We start from the raw sequence: 15,803 nt of genomic DNA on the forward strand, positions 1-15,803 counted from the left end.
TTGTCAAGCTGTTGTACCAATTTGAGCCACAAGGTGTCAGTATTACTTATAGCTCCTTTTAGTTTAGTTTTATCAGACCCTGACTCCCACAACGTTTAGGGGCCATTCAAGCCAAGCCTAAACGAGTTTGTGTTGCAGCTGTCATCCTTAGTCCCGGCACATGTAAAATAAATAGTTTTCTCATGTGGACCACCACCAGTACTTTCTGGAAACTCCTCTGTCTCCTTATGTGTTACTGTGCGTTACTGCCAGTAACTGCAAATTACTACATTTTCCCTCATTACTGACGTGTGCCTTCACTGTGCCATGGTGTACTATACATAATACAGTGGATTTATTTTTTGTATATCCTTTGAAACCTCGCTGCAAAATCCACTCATAGCTAAAGGATGCAAATGAACAAACGTCAGGAAACTCTTAAAATCGTAAAATTATGTAACAAGTTTATTGGAACATTTTTCTATCTCTAACAAACTTGTTTGCTTTTTATGTTGTCACTTAAATTTTGGTAAAAGCTGGGTTAGGTAGCTTATTCCACAAAGTTGGCTAAATCAAATAAAAGTTATTATATAAGTTAGTAAATATATGTAGTTCTGAAATTTAAATCATTAATAAGTCTTAAATTTCACTTACTAAAACCAGTTGAAACCTTTTTAGAGCTGCTTGTCCTCCTGGTGTGCACCCCATTATTGCACAGGATAAAAATGTCTCAGTGGATAAAATGTCTGTTTTTTTCATCGTTCTCAGCCGGTGGAAATCAGCGGGGCCATCGAGGAGGAGTTCACCGTGGCCCGCCTCTACATCAGTAAGATCAAGTCGGAGGTGAAGAGCATGGTGAAGCGATGCCGGCAGCTGGAGAACATGCAGCTGGAGTGCCACCGCAAGATGGAGGAGACCGGCCGGGAGCTCTCCTCCTGCCAGCTCCTCATCTCCCAGGTAAGGGACGTGGAGGGAGAGGCATGAGACACGGAATAATGGGCAAAGATGAAATACTGATGGATGCGCGTGAGGTTAGAAGTTACAAAAAGAAGCAGGCACATAGAGGACGAAATCAAATCATCGACCTGAGAACGCATTGAGAGATGGTTAAAGGGAATCCTTTGATCCTGTTTGGTAATTGTTTGGTTTCCATGTCTCCGCTGATATACGTGGTTTCTGTTTGTTTAGCACGAGGCTAAGATCCGCTCTCTGACCGAGTACATGCAGAGCGTGGAGCAGAAGAAGAGGCAGCTGGAGGAAAGCCACGATTCCCTAGCCGAAGAGCTGGCTAAGCTGCAGGACCAGGGTAATGTGCAGCACAGGGCTCAGGAATCCCCGTCTGCTCGCTTCACCGTGCTTTGCTGCTTGTTTGTCACTGAACGGTGGATTTTAATTCCCCTTTTCCAGATAACTCTCTGCTCGAGGACAAAGATGCAGAGAAGGGCGAGATCGAGGAGGGAAGCACGAAGGTAATGAAGATTTTAATTTGCGAAACTCTCTGCAAAGTGCCTGAAGAAATATAGCAGAACGCATTTGGGATAGTGGCTGTAAAAACATATTAACTCCTCATAGCCTCATAATACCTTCTACTTAAATAAGACTACATACCTTCAGTTGCTGGAAAATGTATCAAATTGTTTGTTTATTTAATTTAAGCGTTTTATATAGATCGGAGAAGACAATGGATCTCCATCATCAGTCAGCATCTTTTAATGCATGTTTCTTTTCCCCGCTCCAGAAAGCCCTTCGTCAGCAGGGCGAGTCTCACCGCGGCCTCCATCACAAGCAGCTCGCCCGCCTGCGGGATGAGATCAACGAGAAGCAGAGGGTCATCGATGAGCTCACCGAGTCTGTCGTCATTTCTTTTTCCCACCATCACACACATACACACACGTCGTCCGTGCAATCTTTTATTTTCAATAACTCATTTGATAATTGATAATACACGTTTTTTACATAAAAGAATGACCGGGCCTTTCTTTTACATCAACGTTTCCTCTTTCCTAAAACTTCAGCCGTAACTCCAAGCTGGAGCTGGAGCTGGCCCAGGTGCGCGCTGACTTTGACCGGCTGAAGAGTCAGGACAGCTGCAAGAGCGAGCGCCTGGAGGAGCTGTCGTAAGTGTCTGGGAGCCGGGTTTTATCAGGCTGCTGCAAGATTAAGATTATAATTAGATTACTGATGTGTTTTAAAGTAAATTATTTAAAAAAACATGGCTTTTTACCATGATATAATATATCTGAGGACCGACGTGATAGATTTGGGAAGAACTGAACAGATGCTTTTATTGTTTTTGTTAGATTCCTGCATGAGCGCCATGAGCAGACCAAACAGGACTTGAAGGGTCTGGAGGAGACTGTTGTAAGTAAAACCGACACGACTGTCCATCTTCTGCCAGCATCCAGAGATTCTCCCTAACACACTATACATACTTTGCATAACAGAGGAAGGTGTTCTTTGAGTTTTTCCAGCCATTATTGTGGGATTGGTCAGAATTTTGAATTGGGTTTGGTTACAGCAGTGAGAAGTAGGTGTTCTTAGGACTTCCTGTCAGTTCTGCAAATGAAATGTCCTGACCAGGATGAACTTTGTTCTTGTTCTTGCCACACCGAATAAAAAAATACAAATTTCTCTGCTCCTCTGGAGTATCTACAGGCTGTAACCTCCTTCCGTCTGTCTGTCTTCAAGGCCCGCGAACTCCAGACCCTCCACAACCTGCGCAAGCTGTTCGTTCAAGACCTCACGTCGCGGGTTAAAAAAGTAAGAAACTCAGCTCTGCGATAGGCTGCAAGGGTGTTTGTTTGCACTGTTGTTCAAATGTGTTTTATGCTCTTTGAAAATGCTTCACAGTTTGTTCACAGTTTACAGGAATTTTAATGTGATTATTATTAGACTTTTATTTAAAAGGTTAAAGCCTCGTTGAGATTGAAATTTCATTCACAAGAGGGGCCTGGCAAGACAGCAGCAGCATTCCAAAACAACAATGAAATCAAATATACATTCAAACATTAGTTTTTTATAAACCACATTTGATCGGATCTTCGTCCTGTAAACTGAGAGCTATTTGTCTCTTTTGACTTGAACATTTAAATTTTATCAGATGCTAAGGACTATTTGCAAGCGTTTTAGTTTCCCAGGAAGGGATGTTTGGTTGACTGAACCAAATATTCTGAATATTCCTTATTATCTGTTAACAATTACACTGTATTTTTCCCCTGTTGTACTTTAAATGTGCCTTTTTTTCATAGCGTTCTTGTATTTTTAAGGTTCTTCTGTATGAATGCTCATTCTTTGTGTTTCCATGGATGTATTTGATTTATGTCTGTGTGGTATGTGTGAATTCTGAGCCGGTGTTTCAAAAAGAAGTCATTAGGGTTACATAATGACAGTAAAGATTTTTGATTCTTGAAGAACCTAAATTCAGATACCAGATCAGATAAAGTTGCAAAAAGTTAACACAAAGTAGAGCATGAGAGATTAAGCGGGTCACAAAATGGATGGATGGGTGGATAGAGCATAACTGTGAAGTGGAAAGAAGAGGATTCAGAATTTTTATTTTATATTTATAACAAAGATATGAACAAGTAGGAGATAAGGTCGTTAACATGAGAGCCAATGGGTGTGCTCTCAACAAATCTGGACTTTATGCAAGAATACAGTAGTTTCTGGTCTGACGTCACCTCTTCCAACGTGCAAGGAGGGGGACAGAAAACTGATAACCAACACTTAGGTCAAAGAAACCATTATTAACAGTTTAACAACACGTCTTGGGTTTTGGCGGACCTTAATGAACACGTTCTGCTAATAAAGTTGGTTTGTAAAACTCAAAGAGTCCTCACTTTATCAGCTTTATTGCAGACTGGCAAAAAGAAAGGCAATGTTAAAAGAAAACCATTAGAAGTCCCATTTCCTCTACATGTTTGTCGTTCCCCTTATAAGCACGTAGGAGACACGGTAAACATGTGGAGGAAAACGCTCTGGTCAGAAACGACCGACATGAAAATGTTAAGGTCGTGTGCAGAACACCACGTGTCACAGAAAACTAAGCCGCACAGAACACACCGTCCCCATGGAAAGACACGGTAGTGGCAGCATCAGGCTGTGGGGATGATTTGCTTCAGCAGTGAGACAGTTTAGTCAGGGTTGATGGAAAGATGGAGGGCGCTAGATACCGGGTTATCCTGGGAGAAAACCTGTTAGAAGATTGAAAAGAGCATCGCCTTTTAGGAGGAACACACAAAGTAAAGAGCCAGAACTGCAATGGATTGTAAAAAAAAATAATGTAAACTATTAATCTTTCCTCTTCCATATTTCATTCATGCATACGAACTAATGTGCTAATACTAACTAAAAAAGTTATGGAGGTATGAATAATCTTGGTGAAAACAGAAAATTGGTATTAGGTTTCAATCATTTTAACACAAGCAGTCAATAGAATATCACCTCCTTTTTCATTATAAGAAAGCTGTTTCCTCTCTGATTTTCTGGCCTCTTCCTCTTTGTTTCTGTCTCTGCAGAGTTCCGAAATGGAGCCTGATGATAGCGGGGGGTCTTGCACCCAGAAGCAGAAGATTTCCTTTCTTGAGAATAACCTGGACCAACTTACAAAGGTTCACAAACAGGTGAGAAGCACACAGAAATGAGACAGGTTGCAATTATGAGTAATGTAAACCTGCAGCTTGGGAACTATAACTAACTTTAACACACTAATTTACTACTAAGATTTCTGAACACTTCTGTGGGAAATGGTATCTGTCTTTGTTAGCTAGGCAAAAGCATAAGGGGATTTGTTTGTGTTGGTTGCATGCCTTTATAACAGTAAGTTAATAAAAACTCTAAATGCTGCCTCATATTTTTTCCCGTTGTCTGCTTCTCCATTCCTACCAGCTGGTACGTGACAATGCAGATCTGCGTTGTGAGCTTCCAAAGCTGGAGAAACGTCTTCGGTCTACTGCTGAGAGAGTTAAGGCCCTGGAGACTGCACTGAGGGACGCCAAAGAGGGCGCCATGATGGACCGCCGCCGCTACCAGCAGGAGGTCGATCGCATCAAAGAGGCCATGAAGTCTAAGGCTGCACTAAGACGCCCCCATGCTGCACAGATCGGTACAGCACTCGGCTTCTTTTCCTACACGCAGCAGTCAGGCATGGCAGCATGACCGCTAACAGATGAAAAGACTTATCACTTGTCTCGTTCCAACAGCAAAGCCAGTGAGACCAAAGCAGCTGCCGGTTTGCTCTCCTACAAACCCGTTCTACGCCTACATCCGGGCTACAGAGCACGCCAACGCCTACAGCAACGCCCTCTTCCAGGGCAGCATGACACCGAAGAGCTCCTCCAGCATCGACTGCAACCTGAACTCTGTGCAGAGCAACACGTAGGTTCAAATCCTTCCTGACTTTACTTATTCCAGTTTGTGTGAACAGCATCTTTTTAGAGAAACGCTCAAACTTTTTCACATTTCCTCACGTCAAAATGCACAAACTTCCGTGTGTTTTAACGTCACAGACCAACACAACGTAGTTCGTAATTGTGAAGTAGGAGGAAATGCATGACTAATGATGTGTAGTTTTTCAAAAGTGGCTTTTAAAATTACATAAATATTAAAATCTGAAAAGTGTGGCTTGCATATACCTTCCCCCTCCTCCACCCTGAGACGCCTACGGAAACATCCAATGCAGCCAATAGCCTGCAGGTCCAAGTACAAATCTGGTTCTGATTGGCAGCTGGGTGTCCATTAAAAAGTGTTAGACTTAGACAAACTTTATTGTCATTTTGTATGCACAGAGTGCGTACAGAACGAAATTTCATTTGCACACAGCTTAAGAATTTCAGAGAATTGCAGTGGATTTCAGAATAAAGTAGCTTTGCAGGATAATAAAGTAACTTTGCAGGATAAATACAGTAACTTTGCAGGATATAAAGTAACTGGACATCTATAGGTATAACGGAGTTATAGGATATCTATAAAAATGTTCAAGTCAAATAGCCTGATTGTTCTAAATTATTGCGCTAGCTCAAACATTAAATGGTAACGGCAAGACAAACGATGCTGGTTACCTTGGCAAAGAGTCACTAAGAGAGACATCAAATAGTTCACTCAGCCGCTTCTTGTGAAAAATTTGTGATTTTAACGGTGAATAAAGCATGAAAGTAATTATTTTAATAATTGTTTATTTATTGCGTAAGTTACCATGGTATAAGCGAGATAATGCCGTTCGATGTGTCCATTATACAAAATTAATGGACTTTGCAGAAGCAGCCTTTCTGATAATGGACACCTCATCGGGCATTATCCCTTACGTGTAAGAGACATGACACCAACAAATATCAGAAGTGACATGTCTTCAGAGCTGGAATGCCCCTTGAATGAAATCCAGAGCACCAAATCACCTCCAGAGGTAGTCTGAATCATAAATAGTCCGCTGGTGTGTGATCTCAGTATAAATGCAGCTGTTCTGTGAGTGAACGGAGGTCAGACAGGTCAGTGATGAAGATCTGGACAGCTAAAGCAAGGTTTGGGTAAAAGCTGTTCAAAATCTCAGAAGAATGGGCAGAAATGCCAGACTCTAAATGAGAAAAGCCCACAGAGACCCGCCATAATTTAATCAATGGTTGTTATTTGTAAGGCAACGGTGGAAATGTTCCTTTCCCTTCACGAGTACGCCACAGCTTCTATTGGTCTGTCACATAACATCTCAATGAAAGATACAGGAGGTTGTGGTTGTAATGTGAGAAAATGTGAAAAGGTGTAAGGGTTGTAACTACCTCTGCAAAACACTGCATACGTGGAGAGCTGCTCGTTGGATCTTTCGATCAGCAGATTTTTGTGCCTTGAAATGAAGAGGTCTTACAGGTTAGCCCATGTGGTAACAACGTTTTCCTGTTTGGCAGAGTTTCCACAGCTCTGGGCTACAGAGCAGGAAGGTATAACGGAGATGTGCTGGAGTCCTACCCGCTCAACATTGACAACGGTAAACAAAACATCTCAAATGCCTCAAGTGTTTCTCAGAGCAGCTCTAATAATACAGTTTCAACAAGCGGGCGCCTTCCTGAACCCCTGATTCGTCTCCGACAGGTAACACCATCAGCGAAGCCAGAGACATAAACGACAACAGGTAAGATCTCACACAGAGCGCACAGGAAATATTCAACATTCAGCTTTAATCCTGTAAAACGAAAAAAAAAAAAAAAAGAGAAAAGAAATTACCATTTTATTTGTCATAGAATGAAAATGAACTCGAGTAATGATCTTATTGACGGCTTTGTAATGATTTGGACAGCTGACCTTCACACAGTGTTAGTCAGACGAAACACACGGCGTACAGGCATTGACTGCTTTTGTGTGTCTGCATGAACAGGAGTGACGTTCCCTGCGGCCGCGAGGTGGAGGATTCAAACAGGCACAGCATGCAGCAGCAGCAGCAGCAGCAGGCCGCTTCAAGTTGTAAGTTCATAGGAAGATGACCTTAAACCTAAACACTAAACGCCGACCAATCTGAAAAGGCATCAGAACATGCACACACATTACTTAGCTCTCAGTTTCCTCTCACAGAGACATTAAAGGGCCAAATCCCTGATGTCGGCCAAACCAATACTCTCCCCACCTCAACCAAGATGGTAGACGCATTGCAGTGGCTCCAGTAGGAATAGTGCTGTTGTGTGCTAGGCGATTTGCACCAAAATAAAGTCCGCCACACTTCTACTAATCTTTAATGTTGAAGCAATTCTATTGTCATTCAAAACTTTACATGTTCTTGGTTTAATCCAGTTGTTCAAAGCACTTTCTAAACCAGTAAAGGTTTGTTTGAATTACCTTTATATAAATGAACACTTTAAAGAAAAACAAGCAGTCTTTCTGCATGAAGAAGTACTTTGTGTCATTTGGGTCAGTTTGCCTGAATGAAAACAGATCAGATATATAACTAACCCTGAATAGGTTCAGCAAACCTAATTAAATTGAGGCGCATTGATTGTGAAGAATCAATTTTTATAATTTTGACCCAACTCTTAGGCAGCTGAAGCCAGATAGTTACATACACTGCGTAAAAAGGCTGGTTCACGCGACAGGATTTTAAAATAGTCGGCCGATTTTCAAAGCCTCAGAGACAGCGCAGGTAACGATAAAAAATCCTAGATAAGTCAGGTTTGCTCGTACAGTGTGTGGGGTGTCGGGTCAGACGAAGAGCACAACGCACAAACAGATTTCACTCACAATCATTGAGACATCAGACAGGAGATCTCGCAAATCCTCTCAAGATTAAATGTGAGTACAGAGTAAATAAACGTGGATGACGAGAAAAAACACATAACAAAAAGGTGTTAGCTAAAGCACGGACAGGGGGCAGTACGTTTGCTGCACAATGATATGGAGGTAAGTTGGATTCTGTTTCTCTAAGGGGCTCACTAACCTCGCTTTCTGATTGGCTACACGTCACTTTCAACAGCCTGCGTGCTCGTTTGTCCTCGGGGAACACCACACACGCTAGCATGTCGGGCCAAAAGAATCCTACATGTTGAGGTCTTAACACACCACACATAGCAGGATTATCTCTAAAGAATATCTTAAGAGACACAGCGATAGTCGGCGCCTCTCGGAAGGGGAAGATCGTGGAAAATATCGGGCTAAAAATCCTGCCGTGAACCAGCCTTAAAACAGGCTAAACGAGTTTTTGGTCTCACTGTCTGGTTTTAGATCAGACTAAATGTTCCAGTTGTAGGATGACTTTTATTACTGAAAATCAAAAGCTTACACACACTAAGATTACTATGCGTTTAAACTAAGTGGGAAACCCCAGATGAAGGTGGCATGGGTTTGCAAGCATCCTATAGGTTGATTCTTTGAGAGGCAGTTTGACAAAGGAATTTAGACATAAATATATTTGAGCCTGCAGATGTCTTCTGTGGTCTGATTAATCTAAACTTTAACTGTGACTTTAATTAGATTTGGAGAAAAAGATGGGGGGGGGGGGGGGGGCTTGCAAGCCTAAGAACACCATCCCAACTGTGAGGTATAGGAGTGGGAGCATCATGTTGTGGGGGTGTTAGCTGCAGGAAGGACTGGTGCACTTCATGAGATGTAAATATTATCTGAACATATCGGCGCAATAACTGAAGACACCAGGAAGTTAAAGGTTTGGTCCAAAACGGGTCTTTCTACAGGACAATAGCCAGTTGCATGCAAGGAAAGCGGCCTACAAACCTGACTCAGCAACACCACTGTCGGGAGAAAACAGGCCAGTATCCCCTCAAAGTATGTGGAAGGATAAGCAAAACATTTGACTAAAAGTCCTGCAGTTTAAAGGCAGTTTGACCTAAAACAGGGGAAATGTGCTTAAAAATCTTTATTTGCACACAGTTAAAGCCATTCTCTAAATATAAACTTTTTATTGTTCTGGCATTTAGCATTTACAAATCCTTTTTGTAGTCCTAACAGACCTAAACCAGGAAAGGTTAGTCTGATTTAACAGTTGTGTCCTTTTACAGAGTGTATTCAAACATCTGGTGTCATTCTGAACAAAATATCCTTCTTCCAAAAAGACATTAATATAATGGTGAAGAAGTTTGTGACAAATCTTTGTTTTAAAAAAAATACATTTTAGGTATTAGATTTACAAACAACAAACAAGAGAACAATACTAAGTAATAAAATGAAACCAAACAAATAATTTAGGATTTCATATCTTTTGTCTACTATTTTAAGATGTCTAACACAAAAAGGGAATTTCTGTTTCTGTGTCTAATTGGATCTAAAATAACCAAACTAATGAAGCAGGAGACGAAGCTAAACGTGTTTCTCTGTCACTTGAAGCCAGGAATCTAACTGGAAATACTGTCTATAAATATTGGTTGTAAAAAAAAAAAAAACAGTCCAACCTAGAACGAACCAAAATAAACCCAAACTAGACGGTTATTTAATGGTCATTAATTTTTGCTCCTGTCATTAATCTCTGGTTTGATGGTCTTTGCAGAGCTCGACCAAACACTGTACCCCTCCAAGGACCCTCCCGTTCCGTTTGCATGCAGCCTCTGTAACCTCCATTCACCGCATCACCAGTGAAGATGAAGATGAAGACCTGTAGCTCTGTAGTAGATGAAGCCCCACCTGTTCCTCCGGTGACCGTTCTTGCTCTCAGTTTTAGGCTTCAGTCCCTTCCAGTCCAGTCCGCTCTAAACATATTCTCTCCGTCTCTGCTTCATCGATACAGCCGAATCTCAACCACTCATTGATCCGTGAGTCGATCAGACTGAGGTGACTGAACTGAAACAGGACTGAACCCAGATCGCTCAGTACTCGCACTTTGTAAATAGTTGTGCCGTGTACTCCTGTAGTTTTTTTTTCTTCTTCTTTTTGTTGATGTTGTTGTTTGTTTTTGACCAACAACTGTTTCTCTAAATGCCACACCTCCTCCGTCCCCCGTGCATACGTTCTTGGCCAAGTGGGTAAGAAAATGTAAGCGACCGTGAACCTTTTAGACGATCGTGAATAAGAGCGTATATACCAGCTAGTCGGAGATGCCTCGGTCTCCGTGTGCATGTCGCCTCATTTGCCGGGCTAAGCTTTCAAGTCTCTGCATGTTTGGAGCTGGAGACAGATGCGAGAAACAAGAGAGAGAAGGTTTCCCTTAATCCAGATCTCAGTGTCAGTGCTGTATGTTTTCTATCTCAAAGCAAATTTCAGTGCCGATTTGGATCAGTATAATGACAAAAAAAAAACAGAACATGACGAAAAGGTGAGGGAGCCCCAGCTAAGACGTGCAGTTGTTTTGGACAGACCTCCACAAACTGCTTTGATAATGCTGCGGCTATGTAATGACCCTCCCTGCACCGCTCACACACCTCGACACCCCCCTTAGCCGAGCCTTAACGTTAGCTGATGTCTCACAGTCGGTTTGATTCGCTGTCATTTGCATAAAGTACATTTGTAATTACTACCTCTAGAACAGCTTGTTGTTTATGAACACCTATATTTTCAAGTGCTGAAAAAAAAGTAAAGAGCTGATCCTAGAGTTTCTACAGACAGTTGTAACCTTAGAATAACAGTACATGTAAGTAGATTTAAAGGCATTAACCGTAGCTGTAGTTTTCTTCTCATGCAAGATCATAAAAAAAAAAGGCTTTTTATTTCATCAGGGCTTGGGGCGATGCAAGGCTTTTGCAAAAACTGGCTTTTTAACTTCAAAACAGACTCTATAATACTTTTTTTTGTCATCCTTTGTCACAAAAGGTTACTTCAGATTAGTTACATGCATCCCTTGTGTAAATGAGCAGAAGAACAGAGGTAGTTTTTTTTAAATGGGCCATATGTGCAGCTTTCCAGGGTAGCAGGGAGCTCACTTAGTGGGCACCTGGGTGACGAGTATGTTATTCTGTGAAGTCTTGTTTTCCTTTAGCGAGAGTGTTTGGGTGCTACCTTTAGCTTTGCTCATGTGAAATGACCTCTTCACAAGTGGACTTTTGTATCGTGGAAGCAGAAACGAGAGGGAGGAAACAGTAGTGGGTGTAGGGAGCGCCCAGGGTGCCATTCAAGCAGGAGCCGCCGCTGCAAGAAGAAGGAAGTCAAGGATCCTTTGTAGACAGTCTGCAAGCTGTTTTAGAAGATCCACGTGTTTAATGATTTGTTTGCCCGGCTGAGCAGCCACCAGTCTGGGATGTTTAGAGGAAAAGCCTATTGCTGTTGTTCTTCTCCTGACCAGCCAATCAGGACAGAGGAAAGCAGCAATCCATAGAAGTGGGAGATAAACATGTGTTAGGAATGAATCGACGAATCAAAATGGAAAGGAAAGGCGGGCTGCTGAACACCCAGCAATCTTCTCTCTGCACCGTTAAAGACAGGAATGGGTTAATTTCGAATTTTATTTATTTTATTAAGTTTGTGCTCCTAATTTAAGAAGATCTGACCCACCACTCTAGGGTTTAATTAGCCTGCAACATCTTGAATGACAGATTTTGAAAATATTCAAACACTACTTTCTGAAGTACCCCAGAATTTGTCCTGCATGACTCCTTCGGTCCACATGGCATCTTGCCTCCATTTTCATTTCGTTACCACTCGGCCTGATGCTCTTGCTGGCATTAATAACATCTCAGGGCTTATAACACGCATAATCAAAGCAGGCATACATCACCGCCATGGTCTTCCTCCTGAGCTATGTGATTGCTGACGAACAATCAATCCGATCAGTGTGTCCTCTTGAAGTCCAACCAGAAGAGGGAGATGACTCGTGAGATTAGAGAAGATATGTACATAAATACAAATAATTGAAAATCTCGTTCTAACTCATAGCTATTCAAATCAAGCAACCCTACAATCCTTTTAATCTCAATTTTTCATTTTTTTTTATAGATCTGAATTAGGAGTGTGTAATATGTTGTCATCTGCTGTTACACTGTCTAAACTCAACATATCTAAGATACGTGTGCTATATATTAGTAAACCTGTAAGTAAAAAGGCGCATCATGATAAAGTAGGATGCACGCTGACTTTGTTCAGAGAAATGCTTCTTTTATTTGTTTCTGTATGGCTAGAATTGTAGTGTCAACATGATCATGTGAAGAATCACCTTGCAGAATATCTGTAAATATAGATTCATCACTATGCTGTATGTAAACCGGTGTGTTGTAGTTAAAAAAAAAAAGTTCAATAAAACTGTAAAAAAGGTGGTTTGCTGTTTGATCTCGTCCTTCTTCAGGGAGTTGGGTGGATGTTTGGGTCTTAATGAAGCCATGTTGGAAATGGCTCCATCTAGTGGTTCATGGTTAAAAGCGCAAACCCTTCAGATGAGCAAACATCATGTTATGGGATGGCTGTCGTCCCTCCTGCCACCATTTCAGAACATGCTACCACATCTCATCCAAACAATCTTGAGACTTAAAGAATGTTTAGAAAAGGACAATGATTTACATAGATATTTGTACCCATTTAATTTTGCCATCTTTTCTCATGTTGCAACTATTGACTTCAACCTCTTTTATTCTGATTTTTTGCACCATCAACCAGCAGTGGATGGTACACAAAGATGTAGTGGAATAAAAATCCTACACGGTTTAAAAAACAGTGGCATGCTGGACAAATTTCTGTAAGTCAATGATTCCTGAGAAAGAAAACTTTTTAACCAGTCTGTTTGGATTTGATTGAACTGACTGTGTAAAGTGTCTTGAGATGACATCTGTTGTAAATTGCTGCTATTTACATAAACTGGTTTAATTATTTGATTCATCGTGTCTGAGCGAATACCTCTGTAGAATCACAATCTGTGCTTTTTACAGAAAGAGAGGCATTTCTTCCTCCCATCTGTATTTGCAAAATAGTTCAAGCTCAGTATGGTTGGATCTATCTATCTATCTATCTATCTATCTATCTATCTATCTATCTATCTATCTATCTATCTATCTATCTATCTATCTATCTATCTATCTATCTATCTATCTATCTATCTACTATCTATATATATATATATATATATATATATATATATATATATATATATATATGTCATAATTTTTCAAGTCTGTGTGCAAATCAGTTAAAACTATGTTTCTATGTCTTCACTGATGATCTGGATGGGAACAATGGAAGAGTGTTGATCCAAGCTCTGACATTGTAGATCTGGCAGTGTTTAGTGTCATGGTTATGCTAGAAGATAAACCTGCTTCAATCTCAAGACTTTAGCTGCCTCCAGCATATTTTCCTGTAGGGTCGCTGTTGAAGAAGAGTAACCCCATATAGCGTGATGCTGTCACCACCATGTTTACCATGGGCATGGTGTGTTCACAGTAATGTGTAGGTCAGCTTTGTTTTGCCAGAGATAGCAGAAAGATCAGTTTTGGACCAGAGCAACTTTTTCTGTTAAAATAATAATAATAAAAAAGTTGAGTAGGTCCTCTGGAGAGGTCTTCTTTTTTTTTTTTTTTACTATTTCTCTCTTCAGTGTTTGCTCGGTCCCTTATATGAACTGTAGAAAACTGCAAACATCATCATTAAAGAGTCATTTTATTTTTTCCCTTAAAGGCTCTGTGGAGCACACAGCTAATAGTTGTTCACAGATTCTCCTACTTGAGCCATGCGTGGGTGGACTCTGTGCACTAATTAGGTAATTTCTGAAGGCAATTGGCTGCACTGGATTTTAGGAATATCAGCGTAAAGGAGGCTGAATAAAAAAAAAAAATATCGCAATTTTAAAATGTTCGTCTGCAAAACCTTTTTAAAACCACTGATTCTTTACCTCCCACTTCACAGTCATGTGCTCTTCCTGTGGCCCCATCATGCAATACCACAATAAAGACACGAATGGAGATAAATTCAAGCGACATGAATCATTTTGTTTTAAGACAATTTAGGTTTTTATTGTGATACGTTTCAAAGACATTGATTAACATCACTTTTTAAATAATACACACTATCTCTTAAAGACATTGCCATAATCATTTCATGAGAAGAGCTAAAATATATTCTATTTATTTTCCAAAATACCGGTAGCTTTGCCTGCTGTGTGACATTCATCATCTTCACATCTCTTTTATAGGAATGCATTGATTGCATAAGTCTTTCTTCCTTCCATCTGTCTGTCCGTCCTGTAGTGTGGACTCTGCCACGCTTTACTGTTGAGACAACCCTTTGAATAAATGATTTTCTCAGTTTTTTTACCATCTTTGGACAGACATCAAATCTGTTCTGCTGTGTTGACTTTGCTGAGTCTAGTGAGACATTTTCCAGTCAGATGAAGGTCATGGGTTAAGAAAAGCTGTCCCATGAGGGACACTTGGGAACTCCATCCATCCATTTTCTATACCCGCTTATCCACGCAGGGTCGCAGGGATGCTGGTGCCTATCTCCAGCGCCCATCTGGGAACTGTAATAGTTAAATATTCTCCAGTTCATACTGTATTTCTCTAAATGGATAAACTGAAACGTTTGACTTCTTTCAGATATTTCAGTATGTTTCCTGCTCTTTATTGCTATCCCAACCTCTGACCTAAACAGGAAATTGATGTAGAAATGCTCTAAAAATAAATGGAGATTTGCCAAAGAAAAGGTGATATCAAAGTAATGTTAGCAGTGGAGAAATGAACAAATCAAGCTGCAGGCACTAAATATCTCAAACCCAATATCTACATTTTTCAAATGATAACGATAAAGCAGTAAGTGCACATCCGCGGTACAGTCATGTGGACTCTGCTTTTGTCAGCATTTCAAAAATACTGCTGAGATGAAGTAAAGCATTGCCTCCAAAGGAACTTCCTTTGAGTTATTTTATAATAAGCTTCACTTCATCGTTCCCACGAGAAAGGAAGCAGTGATGTAAACAGCAGTGGCATGTGAAGCATCTTCAGGCCATGACGGGGTTTAAGTCAAATGGAAAGATGCAGATTAGTGGCACGGCAAGCCTTCAGTTCATATCAGATGACCAGATTGGAGTTAAACATTACACTCATTTTTTAAAGGATAGTTTTTGTTTCAAAGTTACGTAAACAAAATCGTGAAACCATTTGATCTTTATCTCTAAGGAAGTCACACACAGCGGTTAAGTATTCAGGAAATCATTAAAAAATACACTAATCTTATTAAATTCTTCTTTTATTTATTACAACATCATTTCAAGTTTATAGCACACTGCTTGGAATGATGCTTTTACAGCATTCAGCCACAATATATATCTATAGCCAGAATCGGATCCAAAAGTTCTTGTAGATTTTCTCTAATCAACAGGGTCAGACATACATACCTGGTGAATTTTTGGATTAATGTCCCACAGCAAATTGCCTCTTATCTCAAGATTTTGCAGCCATTAAGGTGGACTATGGGTGGACATGTGAATTCTCTTC

The 15,803-nt window shown here is 40.6% G+C and overlaps 1 protein-coding gene across 1 annotated transcript in view; it reads left to right on the forward strand.

Annotated features, from left to right (window-relative positions):
• Window positions 1-11,953, forward strand: part of kif5aa (kinesin family member 5A, a) — a 29,586-nt gene extending 17,633 nt beyond the window's left edge. The window contains exons 16-29 of the mRNA XM_012877258.3: window positions 748-936; window positions 1,168-1,285; window positions 1,387-1,448; window positions 1,718-1,827; window positions 1,995-2,096; window positions 2,280-2,340; window positions 2,668-2,739; window positions 4,497-4,601; window positions 4,867-5,083; window positions 5,181-5,355; window positions 6,873-6,952; window positions 7,057-7,096; window positions 7,340-7,425; window positions 9,950-11,953. Coding sequence (XP_012732712.2) covers window positions 748-936; window positions 1,168-1,285; window positions 1,387-1,448; window positions 1,718-1,827; window positions 1,995-2,096; window positions 2,280-2,340; window positions 2,668-2,739; window positions 4,497-4,601; window positions 4,867-5,083; window positions 5,181-5,355; window positions 6,873-6,952; window positions 7,057-7,096; window positions 7,340-7,425; window positions 9,950-9,951 — 1,419 coding nt within the window. The 3' untranslated portion in view covers window positions 9,952-11,953. The remainder of the gene's footprint in view (window positions 1-747; window positions 937-1,167; window positions 1,286-1,386; window positions 1,449-1,717; window positions 1,828-1,994; window positions 2,097-2,279; window positions 2,341-2,667; window positions 2,740-4,496; window positions 4,602-4,866; window positions 5,084-5,180; window positions 5,356-6,872; window positions 6,953-7,056; window positions 7,097-7,339; window positions 7,426-9,949) is intronic.
• The last annotated feature ends 3,850 nt before the right edge of the window (window positions 11,954-15,803 follow it).

The sequence above is a fragment of the Fundulus heteroclitus genome, chromosome 1 (genome assembly GCF_011125445.2).
Source record: "Fundulus heteroclitus isolate FHET01 chromosome 1, MU-UCD_Fhet_4.1, whole genome shotgun sequence".
In the NCBI taxonomy this organism is placed as follows: domain Eukaryota; kingdom Metazoa; phylum Chordata; class Actinopteri; order Cyprinodontiformes; family Fundulidae; genus Fundulus; species Fundulus heteroclitus.